General features: G+C 47.6%; 1 protein-coding gene and 1 long non-coding RNA gene across 2 annotated transcripts; one reads left to right on the forward strand and one right to left on the reverse strand.

Annotated features, from left to right (window-relative positions):
• Positions 1 to 1,579: 1,579 nt before the first annotated feature.
• On the reverse strand, positions 1,580 to 4,673 carry LOC103636360 (uncharacterized). Its single transcript, XR_557965.3, has 4 exons — positions 4,256 to 4,673; positions 3,022 to 3,104; positions 2,775 to 2,840; positions 1,580 to 1,816 (listed from the first exon to the last, which is right to left on the reverse strand). It is a non-coding gene; the product is annotated as an uncharacterized lncRNA (long non-coding RNA).
• Positions 3,259 to 5,023, forward strand: LOC100273010 (putative cytochrome P450 superfamily protein). The gene is made up of 2 exons (NM_001147460.1): positions 3,259 to 4,189; positions 4,276 to 5,023. The coding sequence occupies exons 1-2, from the start codon at positions 3,260 to 3,262 to the stop codon at positions 4,918 to 4,920; spliced, it is 1,575 nt and encodes a 524-aa protein (NP_001140932.1). The 5' UTR covers position 3,259; the 3' UTR covers positions 4,921 to 5,023.
• The last annotated feature ends 22,529 nt before the right edge of the window (positions 5,024 to 27,552 follow it).

Here is a 27,552-nt window from a genome sequence, read left to right on the forward strand (position 1 = left end):
AAATGCCCAGGCCAAGCAGTCCTGAATGGTTCTTCCTTTGATGAAGCCATATTGATTTTTGTGAACAAGGGAAGTTATCACTGTCTGTAACCGATTGGCCAACAACTTAGTGATGATTTTCATACTATTATTCAGAAGCGAAATTGGTCGGAAATCACCCACTAAACTAGCATTATCCTTCTTCGGGATCAGGACAATATAAGACCCATTGATGCTTCGAAGACAAACATTCCCGTGGTAAAATTGGTCACATAAGTCATAGAAGTCCTGAGAAATAATCGACCAACATTTTTTGATAAAGTTGGTATTAAACCCATCAGGTCCCGGGGATTTGTCAGAAGGAAGGGCCGCAACAATACTATCAATTTCTTGCTTTGAAAAAGGCTCATCTAACCAATGCAAGTCACTGTGGAAGAGCAGCAAGCTAGGGAGATCAAAGACATTTTCCAAAAAATCAGAGGATCCCAAGCGACATTTGAAAACATTCCAAAGCAGGTTAGCTTTAAGATCATGCTCTGAAAAGATTGAGCCACTGTCATCCGAGAGCAACACAATTGTATTGCGGCCATGCTTTACCGTTGCATGAGCATGAAAAAATCTGGAGCAGATATCTCCATCAGTGACCCATTTGATGGAATCCCGTTGCTTCCAATAAATTTTTTGAAACTGAAGCAACTCAGCAGCCTTGTATTGCAATAACTCACGGAAATTTCATTCTTCAATCTAAAGGTCACGGTGCTCTTCAATAATATCAATGAATTCAATAATCAACTTAATTTGTCTCACAGTTTTGTCAATTTTCGGCAGTGATCGCTGCCACTCTTTTAGGATCTTTCTAGTGAACTTGAATTTTGCTGTTAAATTCTTCGCTTTGTCCAAAAGGCTTGGCAGACCAGTCCACGAATTTTGAAAAACTGTCATAAACTCATCAAATTGCAGCCAGAAATTTTCAAATCTAAAGATCTTGGGTTTGGGGACCTTTGACTTGAAAGAAATCAGGCAAGACACATGATCAGAAATATCCCTAGGCAGCGTTGTTGCGAGAGTGTCAGGGTAACACACCGACCATTCTTGCGACATGAAAAACCAATCGAGTCTCTGAAGAAGGGGCTCCCTTTGTTTGTTCGACCAAGTAAAGAAGAGGCCATGGAGGGGAATTTCCAACAGGTCGAGCTGGCTGATTGCCTCGTTAAATTTCAGCATCAAATTAATGTCCCCCAGCGATATTTCTATTTTCAGGCCTACGCGTAAGATTAAAGTCCCCAACAATCAACCAGCGCTTTTCCGAGGGCATATTAATATTGGAGAACCAGTGAAGGAATTCAATCTTCCCATTCGGAGAACCAGTGGGATTCCCTTTTGCTCTTTGGAATAAAGTGACAGGGAAGTTAGCCACTGTTGACCCCTCAGCTACTTGGATTAGAATGACGCCAAGCAGCATATGACTTCAAACGAAATAACTACTCGATTGTTGAACAAAAGGCTACATACATCACTCTCAAAAAATATAAGCTATATGAATCACAAAATCTGAATCAACATAGCAAGATAAAAATTTATCACATAGATAATCTTAACCAAAAGGAATCTCGAAACTGATTAACCATTGATGACCAAATCATTTTATGTTGCCAAAGTTTTAACGGTGCACATAAACTCGGTAAATTCAGAAAAATCATCATGACATTAGCCCATACAATCAACATTTTTGGGAGATAAATAGGGAAACAACATTAGAACTTTCATCATCTACCAAACACTGTAAGAAACATAAACAAAAACAACATCCTAGGGCTTCCATCGTTCACCAAGCACTCTGTAAGCAACACAAAAACAAAGATGGTATTAGATTAAACATCCCTCCCTTCCCTACCATCAAGTGACACTCATCTCAGTGGCTGATGAATACAGAATACAAACTGAAATTGAATACAATACACAAACTGAAATTGGTAATGTTGAATACATAATGCAAACTGAAAGTGACATGGATACACTAGCTGACCTACTTTTGCATACAGGGTGTGCTGAAACTGAAATTGGTAATTTATGGTGAATTATACAGGAGTGTTGCATACAACTGGGGTTATATGGTCTACCCTGCTACAACATTTAAGCATGCATTTGACTACAAGCCAGCAAATATATACATAGAGCTGCATATAACAGTAACATGAAGGGGAACAATTTAGCACAATAAAGCCTACCTAAGGAGCATGATCCTAGCAGCAGCTCTTCACTAATTTGTATAGAAGGAAACAATAAAAAACAAGTCAAAAAATAATATAGTTTCCTTTCCAATCAGCAAGCATGGAGTATATGGAGATCAAACTAACTCCCAGGAACATCATATGGATGTATTCCTTGATCTATACACAAAGTATCATGTAGCAGATTGAAGCAAAGGATTTTTATTTTATCGAGAAAGAAGAGCACCTGATAAGAACACATATACATGGTGGAGTCTTCCTATTCTCGGTATTGAGAGTGGAACAATTTTTATACTTTCAGCAGTATAAACTAAGGGCCTATTTAGATAGCTTGAACTAATTATTTGCATGGTTAATGGACACCTAATTCTGCTACCTGATTCTACTATTCCATATGAGTATGAAAGCGTGGGTTCTGTCTGTACTAGAGTTCTATTGTAGAGCTAGCTAGACTAGATAATATAGAAAGGCTCACAGTACAATTTCCAACTCATGAATGTATTGAGAAACAATTCTTGATAATAGAAAAAATATACTATTATGTGAGAATAAACTTAGACATACATCTTTGCAACTTCAACAATGTATTCTCTGCAGGTAAGCTCTGAAAGTTTCAACTTTTTTATATCACTGCAAGACAAAAATCAAATAGTTAGGTTTAGAATCAGCTAACATGAACAGGCAAGAAACTAGTCTTTGAATATTAAACCATCCTATTGGCATTATAAATGAATGGCCTGATAATGACTCTACGGTACAGTACTAGAGTACAAATAATGTAGCTGTGTCTTTCTACGGTACTGAAGCTCACCAGTCCCCAACAAAAATTCCTGACAACTGTAATCCATTCTAGGACTAGTAGATGCAGAGTCACTTGCTCATAGCACCTCACACCTGCCAATCAAACCAAACGAATTGAGGCCTACAGCAGAGCAAACAACCCATTGAATCCTACAGTAAAAGAGTAAAGAGTGAGGGTCCCTCTCGTCCCAAATCTGCAGACACATATATATCCAACTTATGTTTCTCTATTTCCTCCAGGCCGGATCATGGATCTAACAAGCACAACCACTGCCTTCTTATCCGGTCTGATACTGATCCTTGTGTCACTTGTTGCTCACAAAGCCAGAACAAGCAGATCCATGAAGAGGAGGCCTCCTGGTCCACGGGCGCTCCCCTTCATCGGATGCATCCACCACGTGCTCACCTCGCAGCCGCAGGCCGCCCTACGTGACCTGGCTCAGAAGCATGGCCCGGTGATGTACCTGAAGCTGGGGCAGGTGGACACCGTCGTCATCTCCTCGCCGACGGCGGCGCAGGAGGCGCTCCGGGAGAAGGACAGAAGCCTGGCGTCGCGGCCGAGCTTGCTCGGCTCGGAGATCATCTGCTACGGCAACCGCGACATCGCCTTCGCGCCCTACGGCGACTACTGGCGCTCGCTGCGCAAGATGTGCACGGTCGAGCTCCTCAACGCTTCCAAGGTGAGGCGGTTCGCGGCCATCAGGGACAGCGAGACCATGTCCCTGGTCAGGGAGATACGCCGCGCCTGCGCCGCCGCCAGCGGAGAGCCCGTGGACCTCGGCGGCCTGCTCCTGTCGTGCACCAACTCCGTAACCGGAAGGGCAGCGTTCGGCAACCGCTGCAGCAGGGAGCTCACGGCGGATTTCCTGTCCGCCATCTCCGTGGTGATAAGCAACATCTCGGGGCTCTGCGTCTCGGACCTCTTCCCGTCGCTGCGGTTCGTGGACGCCCTCACCGGCACCAAACGCCGCCTGCGGAGGGCGCACCAGCGGCTCGAAGACGTGTTTGCCAGGATCATCTCTGACGGGGAGGCACGGCGGGCGGAAAGGAAGGGGACTGGTGCTGGTGCAGGAGGAGACGACGACGACGACGACCTTCTAAGCGTCATGCTGAGGATTCGCGACGAGGGTGAGTTTGAGATCCCGATCAACAACACAAACATCAAGGCAATCATCCTGGTAATACTACATAACGTTGAATCGTTGATACGTAGCGTACTGCCATGATATGATACAACACGTAACCTGAATTTTGTCCAGCGCAGGATTTATTCACAGGAGGGACGGAGACGACTTCGTCGGTGGCCGAGTGGCTCATGGCGGAGCTGATGAGGAACCCCGACGCAATGCACAAGGCGCAAGACGAGGTGCGGCAAGCATTCGAGCACAGCAGCCCCGACGAGCACGAAGCCCAGATGGACAAGCTGCGCTACACCAAGACGGTGATCAAGGAGACCCTGAGGCTGTACCCGCCCCTCCCGCTGCTCCTCCCTCGCCAGTGCCGAGAGACCTGCGACATCGGCGGGTTCCAGGTGGCCAAGGGCAGCAGGGTGATCGTGAACGCATGGGCGATCGCGAGGAGCCCGGCGCACTGGGACGACGCCGACAGGTTCATGCCTGAAAGATTTGAGCGCGACGATAGCGCGGCAGGTTATTCCAGGGCTACTACTGATGGCACTACACAGTTTGAGTACCTGCCGTTTGGGCACGGGAGGAGGATTTGCCCGGGCATGGGCTTCGGCTTGTCCACCTTGGAGATCCTAGTTGCGCGGCTCCTCTACTACTTTGACTGGAGCCTTCCGGAAGGAATGCAGGTGGTGGACCTGGACATGGACATGACTGTCGGTGCGTCGGCCAGGAGGACCAACAAACTGCACCTAGTGGCCTCGCCGTATCAAGTGCCCACGTAGATTTCATATGATGGTTGCAGTTTTGCAACCAAAAGTTGTGCCTCTTTTTCTTTTCCTGGCTTCTTTCCTATCCTGCGGAAATCAAATAAGGCCTTGTTCGGTTATCTCTTAATCCATGTGGATTGAGTTGGATTGGGTGGGTTTAAATCCCAAACAAGTCAAAGTTCTTCTAAATTTTTTCCAATCCCGCTCAATCCATATATAATGGGAATAACCGAACAAGACCTAAACAGTTTACGTATTCACTACCAACTCCAGCAGCCTCCGTATCCAACTCTCCGGTACTACTAACTCCAACAGCCTCCGTATCCAGCTCCCCATCCCCATTTTGCATGTTCTAAATTATTGTCCAGCCGTCCAGCAGCCTCGCCCTGTTGAGCACTAAATTTGGTACCTAGAAGACCGGACGGTCCACGTCTCGGACCATTAGTAATTATATTAATTCAGACTCAAGTCCTTATCCTTTATGTGATTATCCTAATAAATCTCACAGAAAGTTGTTGAAACTATCTAGATACGAGTATATATATATATACTCCCTCCAGTGCAGTAAAGGTAGTCATTTAGGATATGATTGTGCATACCAAGGAGTGATTAATTATCATAGAGTTTTCCCTGTTTGCCCCTAGTAAATAGGGATATGGGTGCATTAACATCACTAAAACAATCAAGCTTGATTGGTTGCTGCAGCAGCTCCAAAGCATTCTAGACTGGAGGTCTCAAGTTCGATTCCTCTTAAATGCATCTTTTTTGTGCAATTACTAGGGGCAACAACGTCCAAATCCCAGACCCACGCGCACTATGACTTCTTTTTGTGCACGCTCGGTCACGCGCAGGATGACTTCTTTTACTGCACCGGAGGGAGTATATATATATATATTACATCTTAGTGCATTCAATATAGAGAATGCACCTAGGTCGAACCTACGCGCCAGAAGCACCTGGTCCGAGCCAACCGTCCCACCCAGGCCGAACCGACGCGCAGGCCCTGACAACTTCAGTCTACACCAAGACCAGCAGTTGCGATCATTGTTTTGTTTAACAAATTTTTGGACATAGTTATATAGAAGTTGCAATCACACCAGACCAGCAGTTGCAATCATTGTTTCTTTAACAGATTTTTGGACATAGTTATATAAAAGTTGCAATCACACCAGACCAGCAGTTGCAACCAGACCAGCAATTGCAATCATATTTTTTAACAAAATTTCCCAGAGTTATTCAATATAGAGAATGCACTCAGGCCGAACCTACGCGCCAGGAGCACCTGGTCCGAGCCAACCGCCCCACCCAGGCCGAACCGACGCTTCGTCTTCGTCCCTCCCGCACGCTCCCGACAGAACCTTTTCACTTCCCCGCCCCCGCCCCTCTTTCTCCGCGAACGGCTCCTCCGTGAACGGCTCAACCTCTTCACTTCCCCGGCGACGTAGCCCGCGCCAGAGCCGTTGCGCGCACGCCCGCGCTCGTCTTCGTCCCTCCCGCACGCTCCCGACAGAACCTCTTCACTTCCCCGCCCCCGCCCCACTTCTCCGCGAACGGCTCCCGACAGAACCTCTTCACTTCCCCGGCGACGTAGCCCGCGCCGGAGCCATTGCGCGCGTGCTCGCGCCCCGCGCGCCCGGGGCCGCCGTGCAAGCGCATCCGCCCCCTCTCCCGTTTCTCTGTCATTTGATCGTTTTCTAGGTAAGAGCGTAACTGCTTCCACCCAAATTTTTTAGTGTTATTCTGATGCGGAGTATATGTTGATAATGAGGTTATCATATTATGTGTAACTGTCCATTAACCTTGTTGCAATTTGGAGGACCCGATTTAAGTACATTGATTTTGTTGGATTTGTTTTGTTATCTTCGGTAATAGACTGGTAATCCCCATTTTTTCCCAAGTGTTGCAACTAGTATTATCCGTTGATTGCAATTAGTAATTGTTGTATTTTGTGCGGATACATTTCATTTTAATAAGCATTTTGTGTTCTAGATTATCAACTCAGATGTTTCCACTTTTTGCAACTGCAGTGTACCTTTTTTTGCAACTGTATAATTTTAATTTTCAACCCACAGACATCATTCCTGTCTTTTGCAACTGTGCTCATATACAACTAGTTATTGGTTTAAATTCACTGTTGCAACTGTCCCAGTAGTAATTATTTTAGCAGTCTTGTTGCAACTGGCTTATGGCACATGTGGCAATTCTGTACACTTTTGAATTTTTTTCATTATCTGGAATTCAACCACACACACTAATGTGTGTTGCAGCATTAGTGTGTATTGCAACTATTTTTTTTCCTATTTGTACTGTGTGTTTTAGTTTGTTGATTAGCAATTTTTGGTTATGAGATCTGTACCATGTGCTTGTGCCCTCACGTTTTTTTATTCCCATTTTTTTAGTGGTTTTTATAATGGATCAAGAACAGAATGTCATAGGCCAGCAAGGCGCTGACACTGTCCGTCGCTCTCCTCATGTACAAAACAAGAGAAAGGAATTAGATAAAAATGAATTGAAGAAAAGGAGGAAGAGGTTAAGGTTGAAAGTCCCCTTGTCTCCTATTCAAGATGAAGAAAGTGATGATGAACAAGACCCAGAGTTTGCTCCTGCCGGTGATGGTTCTGGCGACGTCAATGTTGTTATTGTTGGTGGCGATGAGAATAAGGGTAAAAATAAGACACGAGCTATACGATGCTCACCTGGGAAGTTCATAAAGCTTGTGAATGCTCTCTCCGATGAATTGAAAGGTGAAGTAGTTGCCAAGGGGTTTGGCGGCCTGCTGAGATTCAAGCTGCACTTATTGTCCAGAAAATTGCTCAGCTGGCTGATGCGGAAGCTTAACTCAGAGACGATGAAATTAGAGATTGGTGGTGGAAAAGAGATTCCAATCACTGAGCACAATGTTTGGTGTGTTTTGCTGTTACCAAACGTTGGCCGTGACCCGCCCCCCATGTCTGATGCAGATGCTCGTGCCTTGCGGGACGAGCTGGGAGAGAAAATTTGTGGCAACTCTTATAGACGCAGATCTGGTATCAATCTATCTGTTATCACTGATCGGCTGCAGAAGAGGATTCTCACTGGGGAGCTGGGCCTGAGAGCCTTTTTCATGGCTGCATTTCAGTGTCTGCTATTATCCAACACTGACACTCGCATCAGGATTGATGATGTAAAGTATACTCAGGACATCCAGAACATGGCCAACAAGAACTGGTGCAAAGCGGTAGTTGACAGGCTCAGCATAGCTGCTCGTCTTTATAAAAAGGATTTTGCGGAGAAAGGCATCAATGCACCCATCAGTGGATGCGGGATCTTCGTAGCTGTAAGCTCAACGCACACATTCAATTTTTGCCCTTGCAACTTACTCTTCCAATTACACAAGTAGTAATTGTTTTATGTTTACTGTTACAACTGTCATATGTTACAAGTTGCAATTTGATTTACTTTTTTGATTTTTTTATGATAGCTTAGTTCACACATTCACATATATTTTGTAATTTATGTTGTACACAAAGTAGCAATAATTTTAGTATTTTCTATTGCAACTGGCTTATTGCACCTGTGCCAATTCGGTTTACTTTTTTCATTATCTGAATTCAACCTAAAATACCCACGTGTCTTTTACCTAATGTTAAAAACATACCGATGCTTTATGTCGACAACCTACAGCATGGATTTGACACAAGTCCCTTTTTGATCCCTTGATGTGCTTTCTTGGACTCGAAGACGATTGATGCGATAGTGAAAGGGAATTAGGCTTACACCTATTTCCTAAATTGATTTTGGTGGTTGAATTGCCCAACACAAATAATTGGACTAACTAGTTTGCTCTAGTGTATAAGTTATACATGTGCCAAAGGTTCACACTTAGCCAATAAAAAGACCAAGAATTGGATTCAACAAGGAGAGCAAAGGGATAACCGAAGTGTGCCCTGGTCTGGCGCACGGACTGTCCGGTGCACCACCGGACAGTGTCCGGTGCACCAGGGGACTTCACGCTGAACTCCTCACCTTCGGGAAAATCCAGAGGCGCTCCGCTATAATTCACCGGACTGTCCGGTGCCCCAGGGAAGAGCGACTCTGGAACTCGCCAGCTTCGGGAATTCGCTCCGCTATAATTCACCGGACATGTCCGGTGCACACCGGACTGTCCGGTGAGCCAGCGGGGCAACGACTACTTCGCGCCAACGGTCACCTGCAGAGGCATTAAATGCGCGCCAGAGCGCGCAGAAGTCAGGCACACGCGAAGTGGCGCACCGGACACTCTACAGTGCATGTCCGGTGTGCCACCGGACATCCAGGCGGGCCCAGCAGTCAGAGCTCCAACGGTCGGAACCCAATGGCCTGGTGACGTGGCTGGCGCACCGGACACTGTCCGGTGCACCATGCGACAGACAGCCTCCACCAAACGGCTAGTTTGGTGGTTGGGGTTATAAATACCCCCAACCACCCCACATTCAAGTCATCCAAGTTTTCCTACTTCAACTACTTACAAGAGCTCTAGCATTCAATTCTAGACACACCCAAGTGATCAAATCCTCCCCAAATTCCACACAACTCCTTAGTGATTAGTGAGAGAGATTTGCTTGTGTTCTTTCGAGCTCTTGCGCTTGGATTGCTTTCTTCTTTGATTCCTTCTTGCGATCAACTCAATTGTAACCAAGGCAAGAGGCACCAATTGTGTGGTGGCCCTTGCGGGGAAGTTTTGTTCCTGTTTAATTGAGAAGAAGAAGCTCACTCGGTCCAAGGGACCGTTTGAGAGAGGGAAAGGGTTGAAAGAGACCCGGTCTTTGTGACCACCTCAACGGGGAGTAGGTTTGCAAGAACCTAACCTCGGTAAAACAAATCCGCGTGTCACACTCCTTATTCGCTTGCGATTTGTTTTGCACCCTCTCTCGCGGACTTGATTATATTTCTAACGCTAACCCGGCTTGTAGTTGTGATTAACTTTGTAAATTTTAGTTTCGCCCTATTCACCCCCCCTCTAGGCGACTTTCAATTGGTATCAAAGCCCGGTGCTTCATTAGAGCCTAACCGCTCGAAGTGATGTCGGGAGAACACGCCAAGAAGGAGATGGAGACCGGCGACAAGCCCGCTACAAGCCACGGGAAAGCTTCATCGGAAGAGTCCCGCAAAAAGGGAAAGGGGAAGGAGAAGAAAGCTTCTTCCCACAAGTCGCATCGGAGTGGGGACAAGAAAAAGAAGATGAGGAAGGTGGTCTACTACGAGACCGACACCTCATCGCCATCTACCTCCGGCTCCGACGCGCCCTCCGTAACTTCCAAGCGCCATGAGCGCAAGAAGTTTAGTAAGATCCCCTTACACTATCCTCGTACTTCTAGACATACTCCATTACTTTCGGTTCCATTAGGCAAACCACCAACCTTTGACGGTGAAGATTATGCTAGGTGGAGTGATTTAATGAAATATCACCTAACCTCACTGAAAGGGAATTAGGCTTACACCTAGTCCCTAATTAATTTTGGTGGTTGAATTTCCCAACACAAATAATTGGACTAACTAGTTTGCCCAAGTGTATAGATTATACAGGTATAAAAGGTTCACACTCAGCCAATAAAAAGATCAAGTTTTGGATTCAACAAAGGAGCAAAGAGGCAACCGAAGGCACCTCTGGTCTGGAGGCACCGGACTATCCGGTGTACACCGGACAGTGTCCGGTGCACCAGAGGACTCCAACTCGAACTCGCTACCTTCGGGAATTTCTCAGGCCAGCGCGCTATAATTCACCGGACTGTCCGGTGTACACCGGACAGTGTCCGGTGCGCCAAGGAAGAGCGGCCTCAGGAACTCGCCGGCTTCGGGAATCTCCAACGGCTAGTCCGCTATAATTCACCGGACATGTCCGGTGTGCACCGGACTGTCCGGTGCAACTCCGGAGCAACGGCTATTCGGCGCCAACGGCTACCTGCGACGCATTTATTGCGCGCTCTGCACGCGCAGAAGACAGGCGCGCCCATACTGGCGCACCGGACAAGGAACAGTGCATGTCCGGTGTGCACTGGACATCCAGGCGGGCCTACAAGTCAGGAGCTCCAACGGTCATAATCCAACGGCCGTGATGACGTGGTGGGGTGTCACACCCGGTTTTTAGAAGGCAAACCGAATGCGAACCATGTACGTGCCAGGATCAGTTATTCACGTACACAGCAGTTACATAATATGGACATCATCACACAGTGCTCAAAATAGTATTAATAAGGGAAATAGTCGATTACATCATACGTCTGAGACGTCCATATAGTTCTTACAATAAATCAAAGTGCGGAAAAGAAACGTAGATAACACGGCCTTCACAGGCAGCCGACTGGGGGTTGCCGCTAACCCACACCTAGAACTCGTCGTAATCTTGGAACTCCTGGAAGTCTCCTTCCACAGCTTCATCTTCGCCTGAGCAGTGGTTGCAATGCTGACAACCTGGGGGGGGGTTTGGTGTGTAGAGCAAGGGTGAGTACACATCAACATACTCAGCAAGTATCCTGTTTGGCTGTAGTGGACTAGCTTTATGTGGGGATAAGTCAAGCAGTTGCTTTTAGTTGGTCAGATTATTATTTACTAGTAGAAAGCCAAGTTTTAGCATTAACCCAAGTTATTAACCCGATGTATCCTTTCCAAACGGAAAGAATACCACTTACCAGCACCATAATCATAACCAGAACCATCAATCTCATAACCACCTGTACCACAATGTCTCTGATCAAGTATCACTAATCTCTGGAGCTCCCTTGGCCGCTCATAACCGCGAGCACGGCTGATATATCAGTTTCATAACACTCTGCAGAGGTTGTGCACTTTACCCACAAGCCGTGATTCCCTCTCTAGCCCGGGCTTGCAAGACCCTTATTCACTCCCGAGGTGAATGGCCAGGGATTCACTACGAAGCCTTTACAAAGATTCCCCGGGGCTGTAGCCACCCGTTAGGTTTCCTAAATGCACCGCACTCCTCCCCAAGGGGCGAACCCAAACTTGGCAGAGCGAGCCGCATACACCGAGCCCCATTGACGGCACGACGGCTAAGTGAACTACACCCCGGATCCTCTAATTATTCAGCTAAGGGCACCCCATTCCACCCTCATGGTTGCACTGTTTTCCCGGGCGGTCATCCATAGAACAGGTCCTTACGGAGAGGCACTCGAGAAACCGCTCGAGTCCCCTTGAAAACCACAAGTATAATCATAAAGAAGAACGGGAAAACAGCGTATCATAGATAATCACATCATGTTCATTGATTAGAGTTGAGCAATAGCATCAGTCTAAGTAGTAATAATCCGACCCAAATAGGTAAACAAGGACATGGATAACAAAAGCTAGTCAATCCTTAGGTATAAATGTGTAATGCGGGAGGTGAATTAAAGAATGAATAGGACATAGATAGGTCAAAGGACACTTGCCTCCACCAAACGACTGCTGCTCAGGGGCTTCTCCTGCGAATTCCTCGGGCTCTTCGACCGGATCGTTCTCTATGCGAGCGCAAACGTACATACATACATCCACATATTTAATACAAAAGAACAGTACACCATACAAGATAACCAAATAAGCGAATATGCATCAAGTATGACATTCGATAACGCATTTGTTATGGTTAGAAAGAAACGGGAAAGGTCTCGCAGGGGGGGTTAAATCTTATGCACTAATGACACAATTGGTTTTTAACAAAATAATTCTGTTATACATATTTATATATACTAATGGAAACCTAATCACTTTTAGTTGATCAACATTGCACAGGGTAAACAATTAACTACGTGAATCAATAACATAACGGAATTTTAAATTAAACTTCCTATTTTCTCATAGCATAAACAGTGATTAGCCTACTTAAAATACAGTAATTATGATCACAGAAAGTAAATAAAATAAAATAAAAAAAAAATAAAAAAAACAGAGGGGAGGGGGCGGTTGAACCGGCCCTAGGGCGGTTGAACCGGCCCGGGGGCAGGCGGCCGAGCTGGGGCGGCCGAGCGCGGGGGCGGCCGAGCTGGGGGGGGGGGGGGGGCGGGGCGGCTGAGCCGGGGCCGAGGCCGGCTGAACCGGCCCGGGACAGGGGGGCGCGGCCAGGGGGCCAGGGCGGGCGGCGGGCGCGGTCAGGGGGCCGAGCGGCGCGGGCGCGGCCAGGGGGCCGAGCGGCGCGGGGCTGGGGGCGGCCGGGCGGCCGGGCGGCGCGGCCAAGGGCCAGCGGCCAAGGGGAGAAGGAGGGGAGGGGGAAGGAGAGAGGAGGGAGAAGGGGGAGGGGAGGGGGCTCACCGGCGAGGGGGGTGGCCGACGGCGAGGGCGCGCAGCCGGGGTCGGGGCAGCGACGACGGCTAGGGCAGGGAGGTGGGTGGGGGCGGCGGCTTGGGTGGGGAGGGAGAGAGGGAGAGAATGAGGGAGAGGGAGAGGGGATTTGGGGAAAAAGAGGGGGGGGGGTGGGGGGCGGCTGGGCCTGCTTTGGGCCCAAGAGGGGGGCGCGCAGGGGCCTGGGCCGGCCGGGGTCGGCCCACGGCGCGGGAAAGAGAGAAAAAGAGGAGAGAGAAAGAGAGAGAGAAAGAAAGAAAAGATCTTCTCCTCATTTTCGAAATCCGATCTTTCTACATGCATGCATTTGCGCTTTCAAAGCAATCAAAAGAAATGCAAGGTTCGGCATGGTGCATCAAGCAACATAAAGCATTTAGGGTTTTTATACGTACGGGAATTCCAAACCGAATCCCGCTAGAACTTTGGAAAAGGTCAAGGTTTAGCGAGGGAAAAAGAAAAGGAAAAGGTAACGCCCGAATTTTGGCGAGTAAAGAAAAGAAAAAATTCAACTGCAAAATTCGGGGCGTTACAAACCTATCCCCCTTAAAAGAATCTCGCCCTCGAGATTCAGGGCTGGCTAGCAAAGAGCTCCGGGTACTTGGCCATCAGATCATCTTCACGCTCCCAGGTTGCTTCTTCCTCAGAGTGGTGACTCCATCTGACTTTGCACATTCTGACGGTCTTCCTTCGGGTGACTCTATCTGTAACCTCAAGGATCTGAGCTGGCTTCTCAACATAGGTCAAGTCCTCCTGGACTTCCAGACCTTCCACTGGCAACTGCTCTTCTGGCACACGCAAGCACTTCTTTAACTGAGACACATGAAAGACATTATGCACAGCAGACAAACTCTCTGGCAAACTGAGCTGATAAGCCACTTCTCCTCGTCTTGCAAGAATCTGATACGGACCAATGTAGCGGGGTGCTAGCTTGCCTTTCACTCCGAACCTTCTGACTCCTCTGATCGGTGACACTTTCAGATAGACAAAGTCTCCGACTTCGAAACTCAGCTCTCTTCTTCTTGTGTCTGCATAGCTTCGCTGCCTTGATTGCGCTATCTTCAGATTCTCTCGGACCATCTTGATGTTCTCTTCGGCTTCGAGCAAAATGTCTGGCCCAAACACTTGCTTTTCTCCAGGCTGATCCCATTGCAACGGAGTTCTGCAACTCCTTCCATACAGCGCTTGAAACGGTGACATCTTCAAACTGGCCTGGTAACTGTTGTTATAGGAAAACTCCGCATAAGGCAATCGCTTGTCCCATCCGGACTGATCTTGCAACGCACAGGCTCTCAACATATCTTCAAGAATTTGATTGGTTCTTTCAGTCTGACCATCTGTCTGCGGGTGATAAGCTGAACTGAAATTCAGATGCGTGCCCAAGGCTTCATGCAACTGCTGCCAGAAATGAGAGGTGAACTGCGTTCCTCTGTCTGACACTATCTTCTTTGGCACACCATGAAGACAAACGATCCGAGACATATACAATTCTGCCAATACTGCACTGTTGTAATTGGTCTTGACAGGTATGAAGTGGGCTGACTTGGTCAAGCGGTCCACTACTACCCAAATGGAATCGTAGCCGGCTCGAGTGCGAGGCAATCCGACTATGAAATCCATACCAATTTCATCCCATTTCCACTGAGGGATCTGCAACGGTTGCAACAATCCAGCTGGTCTCTGGTGTTCTGCCTTAATTCTTCGACAACTATCGCACATAGCCACATGCTCTGTGATTTCTCTTTTCATTCCGTACCACCAGAATTTCTTCTTCAGATCCTGATACATCTTCTCACTACCAGGGTGGATCGAATAAGCTGTCTCATGAGCTTCCTTAAGAATCAACTCCCGAATAGACTGGACATTGGGAACACATAAGCGGTCTTTGAACCATACCACTCCTTCTGCATCTTCTCGAAAATCTTTACCTTTGCCTTCTAGAATCAATCGCCGAATCTCACTGATCTTCTCATCATTCTTCTGCGCTTCTTTGATTTCGCGCTCCAAGGTAGGTTCCAATTCAACTGTGACTCCTCGAGAATTGTTCAGAAATCCGAGACTCAACCTGTCAAACTCTTTGGCCAACTCATAAGGCATCGGACGAGCGACCATCAGATTGACTTGACTCTTTCTGCTCAGAGCATCTGCCACTACGTTTGCTTTGCCTGGATGGTAATGAATCTCCAACTCATAGTCTTTGATCAATTCTAACCATCTTCGTTGCCTCATGTTCAATTCTGACTGAGTGAATATGTACTTCAGACTCTTGTGATCTGTGTAAACATCGCATTTCTGTCCATACAGGTAGTGCCTCCATGTCTTCAGTGCGTGAACCACTGCTGCCAACTCTAGATCATGGATTGGGTAGTTCTTCTCATGAACCTTCAGCTGTCGGGACGAGTAAGCCACAACTCTTCCCTCTTGCATCAACACACATCCCAAACCTGTGTAACAAGCATCGCAATACACCGAGAAGGGCTTGTGCACATCAGGCAAGACTAGGACAGGCGCTGTTGTCAACTTCTCTTTCAGCGCTTCAAAGGCCTCTTGGCATTTCTGGGTCCACTTGAACTCAACCTTGTTGCCTAGCAACGCTGTCATTGGCTTCGCAATCTTCGAAAACCCTTCAATGAATCGCCGATAATATCCGGCCATTCCAATGAAGCTCTTGATTCCTCTAGCATCTGTTGGCGCTTTCCAGTTTAGAATGTCTGCCACTTTCTTCGGATCCACAGCCAATCCTTCTTTGTTGATTATGTGACCCAAGAACAGGACTTCACTGATCCAGAACTCACACTTGCTCAACTTTGCATACAACTGGTGCTCTCGCAATCTCTGCAATACCATCCTCAAATGATCTGCATGCTCTTCTTCACTTTGAGAATAAACCAGAATATCATCAATGAATACCACCACAAACTTATCAAGGTAATCCATGAATACACTGTTCATCAAGTTCATGAAGAATGCTGGCGCATTGGTCAAACCAAAAGACATCACTGTGAACTCATATAAACCATACTTGGTAATGAATGCCGTCTTCGGAATGTCCGAAGGTCGGATCCTGAGCTGATGATAACCTGACCTCAGATCAATCTTGGAGAACACACTGGCTCTTCTCAACTGGTCGAACAGATCTTCTATTCTGGGCAAAGGATACTTGTTCTTGATCGTGACCTCATTCAAAGCTCGATAATCGATACACATCCTCTTGGTGCCATCTTTCTTCTCCACGAACAAGACAGGGGCGGCCCAAGGCGAGGTGCTTGGCCGGATGTAACCTTTCTCTGACAGCTCATCAATCTGCTTCTTAAGCTCAACCAACTCTGGTCCAGATATTCTGTAAGCTCTCTTGAAGATAGGGGCGGTTCCAGGAAGAAGCTCTATAGCAAACTCAACTTTTCGCTCTGGTGGCATACCCGGTAAATCCTTTGGAAACACATCTGGGAATTCAGACACAACCTTGATACTCTCAATTGGGTCTGCTTCACTGCTATCGACAGCCATCTGATAACAACTTCCTTTCTTTGGCTCAGGCGGGACTAACTCGGTCACCACTTCCTCTCCTAGTGGGGACACCAACTTGATTGTCCTTTTATCACAACTGATAACTGCCTGATACTTATCTAGCCAATTCATCCCTAGGATGACATCTATTCCCTGAGTACCCATTACTATAAGGTTGGCGGGAAACGCTATCCCCCTTATTTCCACACTTACATTTAAACAAATGCTATCAGCTCGAATTCTACCACCGGCTGAGTCGATTTGAATGGGGGTTAACATGGTAGTAGTTGGAAGATTATGTGCTTCTACCCATAATGCAGTAATGAAAGAATGTGTTGCTCCAGTATCAAATAACACTTCTGCAATATGGGAGTCGACTGGGAACATACCTACTATCATGTCGGGGGTCTCCTGAACTGCTTCAGCTTCCAAGTGGTTCAGTCTTCCATGATTATAGCGCTGCTGAGAGCGGTTGCCTACTCCAGACTGAGACACATTCTGCTTTGCTGGGGCATTGGGGCCTGACTGCTGCTGGGCTGCCTTCTTCGGACATTGCATCACCCAATGGCCCTGCTCTCCACAGTGGAAACACGCCCTGTTTCCAACCTGAGCTGGTGCTGCCTGACTGTTCTGCTGATTTGTTGGGGCAGGAAGACGAGGTGCTTGCTGATTCTGCTTCTGAAACTGACCTCCTGACTGATTGCTCTGACGGTTCTGGTACTGATGCTGAGGATACTGCCTTTGGAACTGCTGATACTGCTGACGCTGCTGATGCTGCTGAGGTGGACGCTGGTTCTGCCTGAACTGCTGAGGTTGATTGCCTGAGAAACGGGGACGGCTGCTGCTTCCAGGCTGGGGTCCACTGATCTTGCGCTTACGATCTTCCATCTCCTTGCGCTTCCTTTCTGTCATGATTGCTCTGTCAATCAGGTGCTGGAATGTCGGGAAGGTGTGGTTCATCAGCTGATACTGCAGAGGGTCAACCAAGCCTCTCAGGAAACGGTACTGTCGCTTGGCGTCGGTGTTGACATCTTCAGGAGCATAGCGAGACAATTGCAGAAACTTGTCTCGATACTCACTGACAGACGATGACCCTTGCTTAAGGGCCAGGAACTCCTCCTTCTTCACTGTCATCAGACCTGCAGGCACATGGTACTGACGAAAGCTACCTCGGAATTCTTCCCAAGTGATGGTGTCGGGGTTGGCATGGGTGGCGAGGTAAGACTCCCACCATGACTGGGCTGCTCCTCTCAACAGACGGGGACCATACAAGACTTTCTCCCGGTCATCGCACTTAGCGGTATGCAACTCCCGCTCCACAGTGCGCAGCCAATCTTCAGCATCCATGGGGTCAGAAGAGTGAGCAAACGTTGGTGGATGACCTCTCATGAATTCAGCACGCTTGTCTCTAGGCATCTGAGGCATCTGAGGCTGGGGTGGTGCTTGCTGCTGTTGCTGCTGCTGCTGCTGCTGAATGGCGGCCAGAGTCTGACCGATGGCTTGAACTGCCTGAGTCTGCATCAGAAACATCTGCTCAATCGACATCGGGGGCGGGGGCGGCAGGTGCTGCTGCTGGGGCACCTCATCCTGCGGAGCGGCTCGCTCCTGCTGAGCACGCCTTCCTCCTCTACGCCTGTTCTCTGACATCTGCAGAACGCAACCATACATCAGAACTGATCTGGCAAAGCTTGCAGCATAAGAAAAGAGTATAGAATTCTCCAACAGCACTGAACAGATGAGCATCTTCACTGATCTCCAACACAGACCACACAGCTTCTCAGATAAAGAGGAAAGGAGAATAATGGGTTTCCCAACTATATAACTAACTTTATTAACATAGTATGTAAACCAAAATGCAGGGGATACCCACACTCTGGTGACAATCATTACAAAGATCCAAACCAAACATAGTTCATCATGACAAACATAAATGCACAGGATATAGCAAACTACCCTGTCTAACTAAAACTGACTAAGATCGAGACTAACGCTAAGACTGAAGCTTCCATGTATATATTTATTTCGTATTAATTACAAGATCCAACTCTAACGATCTATGGTTCTAGATTTATCTTGGTCTTGCAGGCGGGATTGCCATAAGACTGGTGTCCACGCTGAGGTGAGCGGTACGGGTGCTGAGTCCCAACGGGAGCGGGGGAACCACCGTCCAGAAAACGACGTTCCGCGCGCTCAGCCCGCAGCAGGGCGATCTCAGCACGAGCCCTACTCAGCTCGTCTAATGCATGGTCCAGCTCCGTGTTTAGCACGGCGGCTAGGTTGACTGTGCTGCTCAACCTAGGATTGCCCTCACCGACAGGTGAAACAATCACGCCTCCTGTGCTGCCAGATGTACGGCGGGGGTAATACTTCAGGTCAAGACCATCAGCTGCCCCACCGAAAACCGAGCAGTAGTGCGAAAGCGCACGCCGTGCAGCATCTTGCATGGCTGCCTCAGCTGAGTCCCGTTCAGAGATAGAATAGTGCTCTGAACAGGCCTCTGCACCCTGGAGACTGTCCTCCGGGCAGCGCACCAAGCAAGTCGCCTCCCAGCGGTCCGGGTAGACCCCGCGACTATGCTGGTAGACCACACAGCGATACTCGACGGACCAAGTATGCCGGTCAAATGCCCGACGTAGCAGGGTGTCGAGCGCATCATGGAAGTGACACCCGCGAGCAGCGTCGCGAGTGATGGGTCGAGCAACCCATCCTTCCGGCTCAGGGTTAGCAGAGAAGTCGGTGTCGTGGCTCGAGCTGTCGTCGCCACCTCCGTCGTCTGGGTCTCCTCCAGCAGCTACTCCAGAAGCTGGGGCGCCCAGTGGTGGTGCAGGGGGCGGCTCCAGAGGAAGCACAGGGGAGCAGCTCCTCACAGACTCTATCTCCTGGTGGAGCGAGAGGGAAGAGCTCTGCTGCTCCTGTCGTCGACGCTCCTGCTCCTCACGCAGGCGGTGGTGTAGTCTCTCCAAGTGGCTGGACTGTCCGGCCACAGGACGGCGAAGCGGACGCTCAGCAAGGCGGGAGGGTAAGAAGGGGATGACTGACTTTCGTGCAGTGTGTCTAAGTCGAGCCATCTACGAAAGACATCGCAAGCAAAAGGGTGAGAACAGAATTAATATGACCAGCAAGTAATGAATCATAAATAAATGAAGGATCAGAATAAAACATAATTTTCAGCAAGGTATAATATGTAGTAGAACATAGGTTTGGTCAGTAGGACCAACTTTTGAAGGGATATCAAAGTCAAGGAAGAGACAGAGGTCTATAATCCTTAGAACGACCATTCTACTCTAGGTTAGCGGTCCTACAGTCAGCACGGCTTTGATACCACTTATGTCACACCCGGTTTTTAGAAGGCAAACCGAATGCGAACCATGTACGTGCCAGGATCAGTTATTCACGTACACAGCAGTTACATAATATGGACATCATCACACAGTGCTCAAAATAGTATTAATAAGGGAAATAGTCGATTACATCATACGTCTGAGACGTCCATATAGTTCTTACAATAAATCAAAGTGCGGAAAAGAAACGTAGATAACACGGCCTTCACAGGCAGCCGACTGGGGGTTGCCGCTAACCCACACCTAGAACTCGTCGTAATCTTGGAACTCCTGGAAGTCTCCTTCCACAGCTTCATCTTCGCCTGAGCAGTGGTTGCAATGCTGACAACCTGGGGGGGGGTTTGGTGTGTAGAGCAAGGGTGAGTACACATCAACATACTCAGCAAGTATCCTGTTTGACTGTAGTGGACTAGCTTTATGTGGGGATAAGTCAAGCAGTTGCTTTTAGTTGGTCAGATTATTATTTACTAGTAGAAAGCCAAGTTTTAGCATTAACCCAAGTTATTAACCCGATGTATCCTTTCCAAACGGAAAGAATACCACTTACCAGCACCATAATCATAACCAGAACCATCAATCTCATAACCACCTGTACCACAATGTCTCTGATCAAGTATCACTAATCTCTGGAGCTCCCTTGGCCGCTCATAACCGCGAGCACGGCTGATATATCAGTTTCATAACACTCTGCAGAGGTTGTGCACTTTACCCACAAGCCGTGATTCCCTCTCTAGCCCGGGCTTGCAAGACCCTTATTCACTCCCGAGGTGAATGGCCAGGGATTCACTACGAAGCCTTTACAAAGATTCCCCGGGGCTGTAGCCACCCGTTAGGTTTCCTAAATGCACCGCACTCCTCCCCAAGGGGCGAACCCAAACTTGGCAGAGCGAGCCGCATACACCGAGCCCCATTGACGGCACGACGGCTAAGTGAACTACACCCCGGATCCTCTAATTATTCAGCTAAGGGCACCCCATTCCACCCTCATGGTTGCACTGTTTTCCCGGGCGGTCATCCATAGAACAGGTCCTTACGGAGAGGCACTCGAGAAACCGCTCGAGTCCCCTTGAAAACCACAAGTATAATCATAAAGAAGAACGGGAAAACAGCGTATCATAGATAATCACATCATGTTCATTGATTAGAGTTGAGCAATAGCATCAGTCTAAGTAGTAATAATCCGACCCAAATAGGTAAACAAGGACATGGATAACAAAAGCTAGTCAATCCTTAGGTATAAATGTGTAATGCGGGAGGTGAATTAAAGAATGAATAGGACATAGATAGGTCAAAGGACACTTGCCTCCACCAAACGACTGCTGCTCAGGGGCTTCTCCTGCGAATTCCTCGGGCTCTTCGACCGGATCGTTCTCTATGCGAGCGCAAACGTACATACATACATCCACATATTTAATACAAAAGAACAGTACACCATACAAGATAACCAAATAAGCGAATATGCATCAAGTATGACATTCGATAACGCATTTGTTATGGTTAGAAAGAAACGGGAAAGGTCTCGCAGGGGGGGTTAAATCTTATGCACTAATGACACAATTGGTTTTTAACAAAATAATTCTGTTATACATATTTATATATACTAATGGAAACCTAATCACTTTTAGTTGATCAACATTGCACAGGGTAAACAATTAACTACGTGAATCAATAACATAACGGAATTTTAAATTAAACTTCCTATTTTCTCATAGCATAAACAGTGATTAGCCTACTTAAAATACAGTAATTATGATCACAGAAAGTAAATAAAATAAAATAAAAAAAAAATAAAAAAACAGAGGGGAGGGGGCGGTTGAACCGGCCCTAGGGCGGTTGAACCGGCCCGGGGGCAGGCGGCCGAGCTGGGGCGGCCGAGCGCGGGGGCGGCCGAGCTGGGGGGGGGCGGGGCGGCTGAGCCGGGGCCGAGGCCGGCTGAACCGGCCCGGGACAGGGGGGCGCGGCCAGGGGGCCAGGGCGGGCGGCGGGCGCGGTCAGGGGGCCGAGCGGCGCGGGCGCGGCCAGGGGGCCGAGCGGCGCGGGGCTGGGGGCGGCCGGGCGGCCGGGCGGCGCGGCCAAGGGCCAGCGGCCAAGGGGAGAAGGAGGGGAGGGGGAAGGAGAGAGGAGGGAGAAGGGGGAGGGGAGGGGGCTCACCGGCGAGGGGGGTGGCCGACGGCGAGGGCGCGCAGCCGGGGTCGGGGCAGCGACGACGGCTAGGGCAGGGAGGTGGGTGGGGGCGGCGGCTTGGGTGGGGAGGGAGAGAGGGAGAGAATGAGGGAGAGGGAGAGGGGATTTGGGGAAAAAGAGGGGGGGGGTGGGGGGCGGCTGGGCCTGCTTTGGGCCCAAGAGGGGGGGCGCGCAGGGGCCTGGGCCGGCCGGGGTCGGCCCACGGCGCGGGAAAGAGAGAAAAAGAGGAGAGAGAAAGAGAGAGAGAAAGAAAGAAAAGATCTTCTCCTCATTTTCGAAATCCGATCTTTCTACATGCATGCATTTGCGCTTTCAAAGCAATCAAAAGAAATGCAAGGTTCGGCATGGTGCATCAAGCAACATAAAGCATTTAGGGTTTTTATACGTACGGGAATTCCAAACCGAATCCCGCTAGAACTTTGGAAAAGGTCAAGGTTTAGCGAGGGAAAAAGAAAAGGAAAAGGTAACGCCCGAATTTTGGCGAGTAAAGAAAAGAAAAAATTCAACTGCAAAATTCGGGGCGTTACATGGGGGCACCGGACATGTCCGGTGTGCACCGGACTGTCCGGTGCGCCATCGAACAGACAGCCTCCACCAACGGTCAAGTTTGGTGGTTGGGGCTATAAATACCCCAACCACCCCCACATTCATTGCATCCAAGTTTTCCACTTCTCAACCACTTACAAGAGCTAGGCATTCAATTCTAGACACACCAAAGAGATCAAATCCTCTCCAATCCCACAAAAGGCTTTAGTGATTAGCGAGAGAGATTTGCCGTGTTCTTTTGAGCTCTTGCGCTTGGATTGCTTCTTTTCTTTCTCACTTGCTCTTGTGATCAACACTCAATTGTAATCAAGGCAAGAGGCACCAATTGTGTGGTGGCCCTTGCGGGGAAGTTTTATTCCCGACTTTGATTTGAGAAGAGAAGCTCACTCGGTCCGAGGGACCGTTTGAGAGAGGGTAAGGGTTGAAAGAGACCCGGCCTTTGTGGCCTCCTCAACGGGGAGTAGGTTTGAGAGAACCGAACCTCGGTAAAACAAATCCGCGTGTCTCACTTCACTATTCGCTTGCGATTTGTTTTGTGCCCTCTCTTGCGGACTTGATTATATTTCTAACGCTAACCCGGCTTGTAGTTGTGATTATTTTTGAGAATTTCAGTTTCGCCCTATTCACCCCCCCCCTCTAGGCGACTTTCAATTGGTATCAGAGCCCGGTGCTTCATTAGAGCCTAACCGCTCGAAGTGATGTCGGGAGATCACGCCAAGAAGGAGATGGAGACCGGCGAAAAGCCCACTACAAGCCACGGGAGCACTTCATCGGAAGAGTCCCGCACCAAGAGGAAGGAGAAGAAGAAGAGCTCCTCCAACAAAGGGAAGGAGAAGAAATCTTCTTCTCACCACAAAGAGAAGAAGGAGAGATCTTCCTCTCACAAGCCACATCGGAGTGGGGACAAGCACAAGAGGATGAGGAAAGTGGTCTACTACGAGACCGACACTTCATCAACATCGACCTCCGGCTCCGATGCGCCCTCCGTAACTTCTAAACGCCAAGAGCGTAAGAAGTTTAGTAAGATCCCCTTACACTATCCTCGTACATCTAGACATACTCCATTACTTTCCGTTCCATTAGGCAAACCGCCAACCTTTGACGGTGAAGATTATGCTAGGTGGAGTGATTTAATGAAATTTCATCTAACCTCACTCCACAAAAGTATATGGAATGTTGTTGAGTTTGGAGCACAGGTACCATCCGTAGGGGATGAGGATTATGATGAGGACGAAGTGGCCCAAATCGAGCACTTCAACTCCCAAGCCACAACCATACTCTTGGCCTCTCTAAATAGAGAGGAATACAACAAGGTGCAAGGGTTGAAGAATGCAAAGGAAATTTGGGACCTCCTCAAGACCGCGCACGAGGGTGATGAACTAACAAAGATCACCAAGCGGGAAACGATCGAGGGGGAGCTCGGTCGCTTTCGACTTCGCCAAGGGGAAGAGCCACAAGACATGTACAACCGCTCAAGACTTTGGTGAACCAAGTGCGCAACCTCGAGAGCAAGAAGTGGGATGACCACGAGGTGGTTAAGGTTATTCTTAGATCACTCATTTTCCTTAACCCCACTCAAGTTCAATTAATTCGTGGTAATCCTAGATATACTCAAATGACCCCCGAGGAAGTTATCGGAAATTTTGTGAGCTTTGAATGTATGATCAAGGGCTCCAAGAAGATCAACGAGCTTGATGAACCCTCCACGTCCGAAGCACAACCGGTGGCATTTAAGGCGACGGAGGAAAAGAAGGAGGAGTCTACACCAAGTAGACAACCAATTGATGCCTCCAAGCTCGACAATGAGGAGATGGCTTTAATCATCAAAAGCTTTCGCCAAATCCTCAAGCAACGGAAGGGAAAGGATTACAAATCCCATTCCAAGAAGGTTTGCTACAAGTGTGGTAAGCCCGGTCACTTTATCGCTAAATGTCCATTATCAAGTGACAGTGACAGGGATAACGACAAGAAGGGAAAGAGGAAAGAAAAGAAGAGGTAACACAAGAAGAGGGGCGGCGATGCCCACGTGTGCCGCGAGTGGGACTCCGACGAGAGCTCCACCGACTCCTCCTCCGACGAGGACGCCGCCAACATCGCTGTCACCAAGGGACTCCTCTTCCCAAACGTCGGCCACAAGTGCCTCATGGCAAAGGACGGCAAAAGGAAGAAGGTAAAATCAAGATCCTCCACTAAATATGAAACCTCTAGTGATGAGGGTGATGCTAGCAATGAGGAGGATAACTTGCGCGTTCTTTTTGCCAACCTTAACATGGAACAAAAGGAAAAACTAAATGAGCTAATTAGTGCCATCCATGAAAAGGATGACCTCTTGGACTCCCAAGAGGACTTCCTAATCAAGGAAAATAAAAATCATGTTAAGGTTAAAAATGCTTATGCTCTAGAGGTAGAAAAATGTGAAAAATTGTCTAGTGAGCTAAGCACTTGCCATGAGACCATTAACAACCTTAGAAATGAAAATGCTAGATTAATTGCTAAGGTTGATTCTCATGTTTGTATTGATTCAATTCCCGATCTTAGAAATGATAATGATGATTTGCTTACTAAGATTAAGGAATTGAATGATTCTCTTGCTAGCCTTAGAGTAGAAAATGATAGTTTGATTGCTAAGGCTAAAGATTTTGATGTTTGCAAAGCTACTATTTCCGACCTTAGAACTAAAAATGATTTGTTGCATGCTAAGGTTGTTGAACTAAAATCTTGCAAACCCTCTACATCTAATGTTGAGCATGTTTCTATTTGTACTAGATGTAGAGATATTGATGTTGATGCTATTTATGATCACATGTCTTTAATTAAACAACAAAATGATCATATAGCAAAACTAGATGCTAAAATTGCCGAGCATAACTTGGAAAATGAAAAGTTTAAATTTGCTAGAAGTATGCTCTATAATGGGAGACGCCCGAGCATCAAGGATGACATTGGCTTCCAAAGGGGAGACAATGTCAAACTTAATGCCCCTCCTAAAAATTTGTCTAACTTTGTTAAGGGCAAGGCTCCCATGCCTCAGGATAACGAGGGTTATATTTTGTACCCTGCCGGTTATCCCGAGAGCAAAATTAGGAGAATTCACTCTAGGAAGTCTCACTCTGGCCCTAATCATGCTTTTATGTATAAGGGTGAGACATCTAGCTCTAGGCAACCAACCCGTGCCAAGTTGCCTAGAAAGAAAACTCCTAATGCATCAAATGATCATGCTATTTCATTCAAAACTTTTGATGCATCATATGTGCTTACTAACAAATCCGGCAAGGTAGTTGCCAAGTTTGTTGGGGGCAAACACAAGGGCTCCAAGACTTGTGTTTGGGTACCCAAAGTTCTTGTTTCTAATGCCAAAGGACCCAAAACTGTTTGGGTACCTAAAGTCAAGAACTAAAATAGTTTTGTAGGTTTATGCATCCGGGGGCTCAAGTTGGATACTCGACAGCGGGTGCACAAACCACATGACAGGGGAGAAGAAGATGTTCTCCTCATATGAGAAAAACCAAGATCCCCAAAGAGCGATCACATTCGGGGATGGAAATCAAGGTTTGGTCAAAGGTTTGGGTAAAATTGCTATTTCACCTGACCATTCCATTTCCAATGTTTTTCTTGTTGATTCATTAGATTACAATTTGCTTTCCGTTTCTCAATTATGTCAAATGGGCTACAACTGTCTATTCACTAATGTAGGTGTCACTGTCTTTAGAAGAAGTGATGATTCAATAGCATTTAAGGGAGTGTTAGAGGGTCAGCTATACTTGGTAGATTTTGATAGAGCTGAACTCGACACTTGCTTAATTGCTAAGACTAACATGGGTTGGCTCTGGCACCGCCGACTAGCCCATGTTGGGATGAAGAATCTTCATAAGCTTCTAAAGGGAGAACACATTTTAGGATTAACAAATGTTCATTTTGAGAAAGACAGGATTTGTAGCGCATGCCAAGCCGGGAAGCAAGTTGGAACCCAACATCCACACAAGAACATCATGACGACCGACAGGCCGCTTGAGCTACTCCACATGGATCTATTCGGCCCGATTGCTTACATAAGCATCGGCGGGAGTAAGTATTGTCTTGTAATAGAGGATGATTATTCTCGCTTCACTTGGGTATTCTTTTTGCAGGAAAAATCTCAAACCCAAGAGACCTTAAAAGGATTCTTGAGACGGGCTCAAAATGAGTTCGGCTTAAGGATCAAGAAAATTAGAAGCGACAATGGGACGGAGTTCAAGAACTCTCAAATTGAAGGCTTCCTTGAGGAGGAGGGCATCAAGCATGAGTTCTCCTCTCCCTATACGCCACAACAAAATGGTGTAGTGGAGAGAAAGAATCGAACTCTATTGGACATGGCAAGAACCATGCTTGATGAGTACAAGACTTCGGATCGGTTTTGGGCCGAGGCGGTCAACACCGCTTGCTACGCCATCAACCGGTTGTATCTACACTGAATCCTCAAGAAGACATCATATGAACTCCTAACCGGTAAAAAGCCCAATATTTCATATTTTAGAGTTTTTGGTAGCAAATGCTTTATTCTTGTTAAGAGAAGTAGAAAATCTAAATTTGCTCCTAAAACGGTAGAAGGCTTTTTACTAGGATATGACTCAAACACAAGGACATATAGAGTCTTTAACAAGTCCTCAGGACTAGTTGAAGTTTCTTGTGACGTTGTGTTTGATGAGACTAATGGCTCTCAAGTAGAGCAAGTTGATCTTGATGAGATAGGTAATGAAGAGGCCCCGTGCATCGCGCTAAGGAACATGTCCATTGGGGATGTGTG

The sequence above is a fragment of the Zea mays genome, chromosome 1, assembly GCF_902167145.1.
Source record: "Zea mays cultivar B73 chromosome 1, Zm-B73-REFERENCE-NAM-5.0, whole genome shotgun sequence".
NCBI lineage: Eukaryota > Viridiplantae > Streptophyta > Magnoliopsida > Poales > Poaceae > Zea > Zea mays.

What these genes read in the sequence shown, in the direction of transcription:
- LOC100273010 (NM_001147460.1), top strand. Translation starts at nt 3,260, where the DNA reads ATGGATCTAACAAGCACAACCACTGCCTTCTTATCCGGTCTGATACTG. An exon ending in ACATCAAGGCAATCATCCTG is followed by an intron (nt 4,190 to 4,275) that starts GTAATACTACAT and finishes TGTCCAGCGCAG; the next exon opens with GATTTATTCACAGGAGGGAC.